We start from the raw sequence: 8,322 nt of genomic DNA, 5'->3' as shown, positions 1-8,322 counted from the left end.
GCTGTAATTACATTTAAATAAGAAATATTTTGCAATTTTTTTTTCAAAAGAATTCAAGAGATGCAAATGGACTATCAAACCTCAAGTTACAAAGAGAAGTCTCCCTTAAATCTTTAAATAATCTTCATAGAGTCCTTTTCTTAGCTCTACCTAGGAAAGATCTATCAAAATTAGCTTTGAGGACTTGGCAGGGTGATGAGGTTTTCATGTTCTTGCTTACATCTTTTTTTTTTAAATAGGAAGCACTATTAATTTTTAATACTAAAAGTCTGGCCAAGTATTTAAAAGCTGTTGAAGAACTGAAAAATAATGTCACTGAGGATGTAAAGCTGTCTTTGGAAGAAAAGAGTAGAGATGTCTGTGCCAAGTGGGAGGTAAGAACGTGCATATGTATCCAGGGCTTATACTAATGCATCTGACCATTGATCTGTTTGTCATCAGTCATTCTTCATATATGTATACTAGTGGCCCCAGTGCATGGATTCATGCACATTGAAAGGAAATTAATTAGAATTCCTGGGGCAGCGCCATGGCTCAAAGGGCGTCTGCTGAGCGGGGGTTGGGGGAGGGAGCAGTGAAAAAGAAAACTCACACTTGGATCTTCGGGCTTGCTGCGCTGGCTCCGGTGCAGGGACTAATGCAGATGGGCCCAGGTGGTGGCTGGCGGGGCAGGACTGGGCAAGGCGGCTGAACATGCTCTGGAGTCAACCTCCCGTGGTCCCTCCCTGGCCGGCCACACCTGGGGCGGCACCAGTGAGCAGGGTCCCTCCAGCAGGTGAGGTCCCTTGACCTGGCCTATGGGGATCGGGCCAAAACCAGCTCTCCAACATCCCCCCAAGGGGTCCCAGAGTGTGAGAGGGCACTCTGCAAAGTTGCTGTTTTACAGGGTGTGGAATGCAAACGCAAGTGTGCAGTAAACCAGATTCAGGGCCGACAGTGCCCCAGGAACAACATAACCCACAGTGGAAGGTGGAATCACATGGCCCCGTGAGGAATCAGGCTCCTTCCTCTCTGGTTCCAGGTGTGTCACCTGAGAACCCCCGCTGCCAAGTCACCGCAGCTCGGCAGCTCCTGTATTGAGCAACTGCCCCTTGGTGGTCAGTGTGTGTCATAGGTATTGGCCAGATGGTCAGACAGTTGGATGGTCACTTAGCCTTTTATATATATAGATGTTTATGTGTGAGTGTGTGTGTCTGTGTGTGTGTGTGTGTGTGTAGATAGATATAGATTTCAGAGAGGAAGGGAGAGGGAGAGGGAGAGAAACATCAATGAGAGAGAATCATTGATCAGTTGCCTCCTGCACACCCCACACACTGGGGATCGAGCCTGCAACCCAGGCATGTGCGCTGACTGAGAACTGAACCATGACCTCCTGGTTCATAGGTCGATGCTCAACCCCTGAGCTCTGCTGGCCAGGCTCAGAGTAATTCTTTTTTCTTTCTTTTTCTTTTTTTTTAATATGTTTTATTGATTTTTTACAGAGAGGAAGGGAGAGGGATAGTTAGAAACATTGATGAGAGAGAAACATTGATCGGCTGCAAAGGTACATGCCCTTGACCGGAATCGAACCTGGGACCCTTGAGTCCACAGGTTGACGCTCTATCCACTGAGCCAAACCGGTTAGGGCCAGAGTCATTCTTGATGATCTCCCCTGTTTACCCAAAATCACAGAGGGCTGATCCCTGCAGGCTGTGGTCTCGGGTCCTGTAGTAGCTGGCTTCTCTCTGTGTTCAGCCAATGACAGCACTGAGATTAGAAGGAGATTGTAGGGGGGAAGCAGCAGAGTCCAAAGGCCTTCATGTCCTCTCTTTCTTGCCAGTGTCTCTCGTAGCTGTGTCTCCCCCTGGCCGTAGGTTCCATGGTGCCAGCCTCTGCTTGGTGACCTTCTGCCTGGACCCCACTGAGGCTTCCAGCCTGGTGGCAGGGGCAGCTTTCTGCTGATGCTAATCTGGATGGCTTTCCTGTCCCCTCTTTGGCTTTCATCTCTTGTGTAATCAATCCCCAGCTTGTAATTCCCTCTGAGTTAAATATTTAGTGTTTTCTGGTTTCCTGGTTGGATCCTGACTGAGACAACATATTGACACACATACCCAGAGTTTCAGTGAAACAGGTATTGGCTTTGGTGGCAGACAGACCTGGATCCAGCAGCTATGACCCCCGGGGAAGTTGCTCAACTTCTAGGAGCTTCACTATAAAATGGGAATAACCCCACCCACTTGGCGTGATTGTTGTGAGGATTTATGGAAAGTACCTACCACAGAGATTGTGTTCAATAAATGATATTTAGTATTGAATATGGTTTTTGTATATGTGTGCATGAATGTATGGAGAGAGGGAGAGAATAAAGTAATATAATTGAATGTCTACTGTTAAAGGTCCTCTTAAAACATGTTAAAATAAACTTTACTTTAGGACAATTTTATATTTTCAGAATTATTACAAAGACTAGAGGCCCGGTGCACGAAAATCGTGCACTCGGGAGGGGGTGTGGTCTCGGGTCCTGTAGTAGCTGGCTTCTCTCTGTGTTCAGCCAATGACAGCACTGAGATTAGAAGGAGATTGTAGGGGGGAAGCAGCAGAGTCCAAAGGCCTTCATGTCCTCTCTTTCTTGCCAGTGTCTCTCGTAGCTGTGTCTCCCCCTGGCCGTAGGTTCCATGGTGCCAGCCTCTGCTTGGTGACCTTCTGCCTGGACCCCACTGAGGCTTCCAGCCTGGTGGCAGGGGCAGCTTTCTGCTGATGCTAATCTGGATGGCTTTCCTGTCCCCTCTTTGGCTTTCATCTCTTGTGTAATCAATCCCCAGCTTGTAATTCCCTCTGAGTTAAATATTTAGTGTTTTCTGGTTTCCTGGTTGGATCCTGACTGAGACAACATATTGACACACATACCCAGAGTTTCAGTGAAACAGGTATTGGCTTTGGTGGCAGACAGACCTGGATCCAGCAGCTATGACCCCCGGGGAAGTTGCTCAACTTCTAGGAGCTTCACTATAAAATGGGAATAACCCCACCCACTTGGCGTGATTGTTGTGAGGATTTATGGAAAGTACCTACCACAGAGATTGTGTTCAATAAATGATATTTAGTATTGAATATGGTTTTTGTATATGTGTGCATGAATGTATGGAGAGAGGGAGAGAATAAAGTAATATAATTGAATGTCTACTGTTAAAGGTCCTCTTAAAACATGTTAAAATAAACTTTACTTTAGGACAATTTTATATTTTCAGAATTATTACAAAGACTAGAGGCCCGGTGCACGAAAATCGTGCACTCGGGAGGGGGTCCCTCAGCCCGGCCTGCGCCCTCTCACAGTCCAGGAAACCTCCGGGGATGTCTGACCTAAGCCGGCAGTTGGACATCCTGAGTGCTGCTGCAGAGGCGGGAGCACTCGCCAGCCATGAGCCCGGCTTCTGGTTGAGCGGCGCTCCCCCTGTGGGAGCGCACTGACCACCAGGGGGCAGCTCCTGCATTGAGCATCTGCCTCTGGTGGTCAGTGCACATCATAGCGACCGGTCATTCCGCCATTTGGTCGATTTGCATATTAGCCTTTTATTACATAGGAGGATAGTACAATGAGTTTCAGTATACCCCAGGTACAGTTTTCGCTGTTATTCACATCTTGTATTAATATAGTACCTTTGTCACAATTAATGGACTAATATGATACCTTATTAATAACTAAGTCTGCATTTTAATTTTATTTCCACAGTTTTTCCCTAATATGCTTTTTGATCTGTTCCAGAATCACATTCAGGATGCACATGATAGCATCCTGTTGTTTCTGCATAGGCTCTGATGTGTGTGTCACGAATATTTTCTCCCAGTCTGCAGCTTGGCTTTTTAATTCTCTTACCAGCATCTTTCCCAAATAAAACACATTTTCAGTTCATAGAAAGGAAAAAATATATATATATGTTTATGGGTCCTCCTCAAAGACACAAGGATGAATGAGAATTTCATAAGCTCTTTTTCTGTCCTTTGTTAATAAAAGTATTTTTTATTATGTTTTTTATAAAAACCTTTTCAATAGATTTGTTTCCCATCGTTAATATGTGTCTTTGTTTTCAGTCTCTTCATCATGAAATGTCTTTGTATATCCAACAACTAAAAATAGACCTTGAAAAAGGAAAAATTAGTGACACTATTTCAAGACTTGAAAAACAAATAAATAAAGAAAAGAAACTAATTCGCCGAGGAAGGACCAAGGGTCTCATTAAGGAACATGAGGTAAACCACCTGTTTTCCATTTACATTTTGTCCTCATTTTGAGGTTTTTCTTACAGGGCTGTGTATGTCCTTGGCCTAGGGTTAAATCGCCTCTCAGAATGACTTCATCTGTCTCGTTCCCTGGGGATTATCCCTTATGCAGTTCAAGCTCTGACTAGAGCCTGCGATTCTTGCTTTTTAGAAGTGAGAACAATTTAGCATTCAGTTAATCGTTCATGACTTCCCTTGTATGTTTCAGTGGCCCCTGTCCTTGAGAGTCTGGTTACAAACTGTTGCTGATGTACCCGCTGTTGCTTTTGTGGGGACACGGTGTCCTCAAAGTCCAGCTTTAGTGAAAGATCTGAAATCAGGATGTAAACCAACTGGGGCAAATCTAATGGTCTCCTTTTGGTCCCCATCCTATTTGATTGCATCCATGTATTTGACAGTATGGTCCCTCTTTTCACCTTTTTAAAACTTTCTCCTGCTGTGGCTCTCTTAACAGCAATCCCTCTTGACTTTTCTTCTTGTCTCTTTTTTTTTGAGGGAAGGCTTCTTTTTAGTGTTCTTCACACATTTCCCTTTTTTATTGTGCTGTCTTAATGTTTTAGCTTGGAGAGTCTCTGCTTTTGGCTAATTTCATGATTGTTCTAGGCCAAAGATGAGGAGTGTCCGGCCCTTGGGCAGTATAAGGCCCTCAAAATCATTTGGTCCGGCCCTGCCAAGGCATTAGGCATTTAATTAGTTAATTAAATGTCTGACCAAATATAGCAGGCCAATTTTTAAGTTGATAATTTTATGTTGCCTGTGAATGATGCTATAAATATCCAAATGGCCCTCGGCAGAAAAAAGGTTCCCCACCCCTGCTCTGGGCAATTTCATGCACTTGGGGGTGTTAGCTGCCCCCCCTACAGTGATGGCGCCTGAATCGTTATCTCCCACTGAGTCCTTTCCCCTGAGCTCCAGGTTCTGTTTCTAACCGAGACATCACTGTGTTCGTCAGAGACCTTGCCTTCAGCATGTCCAACATGAACCAGTGATAGCTCCTCTGAGATGTTTCTTACTCTCATGTACCCTGGTTTGGGAGGGCTTTGCTGTCTCAGAATCTCCTCCCTCTCCTTCCCCTTCCTGCCCACGCAGCCTTGGTGGAGTCAGCTGCCAGGCCCCATCCGTTACTCTGCGAAACAGCTGCTTTTCCATCCTTCCCATCGGCGTTGCCTGGCTTATTTCCTCAGCATGATGAGGGGTTGCATCATCTTCTGTACCCATCGCCGCGTGAACCTTGGGAACCACAGGTCTTGTGTCACCGGCTCACTGCTACTCCCAGGACATCTCCAGACCCCTTAGGAGGCCGTTCAAGTCCTTCCCCGTCTGGCCCCAGGACATGCCTCAGCCTCTCTGTTTCTGTGCTGTGCCCTCCACACACTAGACTGCTGTCCTTTCAGAACATCTGGAGCCTCTCTCCCTTGGCTGCTGCTCCTGCTGGGAACGTCCCCTCTCCCCCTTTACCTGCCGGTCTCCTCGTTCTTTCTGCATGAAGCTTGGGTGGTTCCCTCATGTGACTCCTAAGGCAGGTAGTGGGTCTGTCCTCTCACTTGTCACACTATATGCTCATTCTTTGTGTGACTACTGCGGGGGAGGAAAACGTTTCCCTCGGCCCCCATGGGGTCCCTGGCCGGGTCTGAAAATGAAACTGACAAAGATTCACAAGAGAAAGGGGCACACATTTTATTGAATTTTTACATGCACGTGGGAGCCTTGACAAGAGGTTGAAGACCTGTAGAAGTGAGCAGAGCAGGAAGCCTTGATACCTTCAAGAGAACAAAACAATACATTTATGAAGAATTGACAAGGCAAAAGCGTTTGGGCTGGGGTGGTAAATGGTAAAGAGGTAACACAAGACCTCTTGGGAGGGAGGATAAAGGTTCGTTTAACAAGGTTTGTTTGCAGATTCCTCTAGTGCCGGTCCGGGCTGAGATGTGTTTATCTCCAGTAAAAGGAGACTATCTCCCATCTTTAGGCAGAAAATGGGGAGCTTTTTCTGTGTTTACTGCTTCTTTTTTGTTTTTAAATATGTTTTTATTGATTTTAAATAAAGTCAATAAAGGGGAAGGGAGAGGGAGACAGAGAGAAAGACTAATTGGTTGCCTCTCGTATGCACCCAGCAGGGGATCAAACCCGCAATCTGGGCAGGTGCCCTGACAGGGAATCGAACCAGTGACCTTTCTCAGTGCACGGGACAATGCTCAACCAACTGAGCCGCACCAACCAGGGTTGCTTACTGCTTCTTAATTTTCATGTCAGAGGGGCATATTTTGGGGTGACATGTTATGGTTTCCACATTACTGGACTGCGGCAAATCCCCATAGGGCCGACTGCCTCATCTTTGTTTCTCCATGCCCATCACCACACCAGGCACATGGTGGACAGGCTTACAAAAGATTGCGTTGTTAAAGTCACACACATCTGTTAGTGTCTAATCCTCATGGACTAATTATGTAAACTCATTTGGAACACATTTCCTGCTTTATTCCCTCAATTAGGCCTGCTTTTCTGAGGAAGGCAGCCTGCACCAGCTTGATCACCACATGGAGGTCCTGCGGGAGCTGTGTGAAGAGCTGACGTCCCAGAAGAGTCAACAAGAAGTGAGGAGGGTGCTCCAAGATTATGAACAAAAGATAGAAAGACTTCGCAAATGTGCTTCCGAGATTCACGCGACACTGCAGCCCCCTGTGGGAGGCACCTCAAAAAACAAGTTAGTGCTTCATAAGTATAGCGACTCGTGAAGGGGGAAAAATGAGAGAAAGTCTCTTGCAAAATGAGCTAGCATTGAGTATTATTATGCATTCTCTTTTCAGGCTTCATGATTCTCCCTCTATTTCAATATGCCATTCTGATTCCTTCCCAGGGGGACCGCGAACACATCTGAGAATGGAGGAAGGGATGCCCACAGTGAGGCGCCATCTGCAAACTCAGATAATCAGCCATCAACTGAAAAGGTGTTAAATGTGGATAATGTATTTTGCAAGTAAACTCAATCAAGAAGGCCAAGTGTATAATACTCCACTTCTCATTAATTAAGTGATGCTTTTAATGACCTGAGAGTCCCCTTCAGCTGAGAAGTCCCACTTAAGTCATGCAAGGAAGATTGCTTCTCAGAGAATTAGAATGAACTTAAATTTCCGCCGAGAGTACAAACAGTTCTTTAAAAAGAGACCATTTTGATCATTAATGACTGTGCACATTACCATTGAGGGTATAAGAGGTTGAGTTTAATCTGTACAGATGCCTCGGCGTCATTGAGATGAGCCAGTTCATTTCTCATCTGTCTTTCTCTCATTACAATGTCTTTTACTTTCCTTGGGAACTGAATTTTCACTTAGAATCCTAAGTAATGGGCATGTACTGTATCTCACAGCCCCGATGGCCAGTGGAGGTGGGGCAGGAGCAGAGTGTGTTAGTTTTCAGAGGTCAGCTCCTGCATGGGAGGCTTCTGTCTGCAGTTGACCATCCCTATGTGGTCACAGTCAGCAAGAGCATTTAGGGGCCAGGAGAGCTCCTTTATTGCGCTGACGTACTACATAGAAGGTGAGACTCTGCAATAAATCTCCTCTATCCCATGGGAAGGCCTTTCTCTGAGCTGAGTAACCTCAAATAAATTGTAGTATCTTCTGGTATGCTGTATAAGGAGTCAGTAATATGCCTTTGTATAAAAAAGTGTTTATCTGTTGTAGACAAGTATATTGAAGATATTATGTTGACTATATTGCATATTTATTTAGGCAGTGGGATCGATTAAGAATTTGAGCCTGGCATCAGAGTTGAAGCCTGAACAGGAAGAAAAGGATCACAATACATCTATAAATAGTTTACAAGACAGGTAAACTCTTTTAAACAACTGGAAAGTCCACCAAAAATATTTCATCAATGCAAACATATTATCCTATCTAATAATAGACAAACATGGTAATTGACCATACCTTCGCTATGCCTCCCAACGGCTAAACAGCACGATATGCAAATTAACCGCCAAACAAAGATGGCGGCTAATTTGCATACTGAAGGCAGGGCGGGACAACGCAAGCCGCTAGCGCGCTGCCATCCAGGGCAGGCCCG

General features: G+C 45.4%; 1 protein-coding gene across 1 annotated transcript in view; it reads left to right on the top strand.

Annotated features, from left to right (window-relative positions):
- Nucleotides 1-8,322, top strand: part of SYNE2 (spectrin repeat containing, nuclear envelope 2) — a 269,558-nt gene that overhangs the window by 63,329 nt on the left and 197,907 nt on the right. Inside the window, exons 22-25 of the mRNA XM_014545947.1 lie at nucleotides 4,069-4,227; nucleotides 6,750-6,961; nucleotides 7,115-7,205; nucleotides 7,989-8,086. Of these exons, the coding sequence (XP_014401433.1) occupies nucleotides 4,069-4,227; nucleotides 6,750-6,961; nucleotides 7,115-7,205; nucleotides 7,989-8,086 (560 nt within the window). The remainder of the gene's footprint in view (nucleotides 1-4,068; nucleotides 4,228-6,749; nucleotides 6,962-7,114; nucleotides 7,206-7,988; nucleotides 8,087-8,322) is intronic.

Source organism: Myotis brandtii, unplaced genomic scaffold (assembly GCF_000412655.1).
Source record: "Myotis brandtii unplaced genomic scaffold, ASM41265v1 scaffold423, whole genome shotgun sequence".
Lineage (NCBI taxonomy): Eukaryota > Metazoa > Chordata > Mammalia > Chiroptera > Vespertilionidae > Myotis > Myotis brandtii.
The sequence above is the reverse complement of the archived record's forward strand: the minus strand, read 5'-3'. Positions and strand labels throughout refer to the sequence as shown.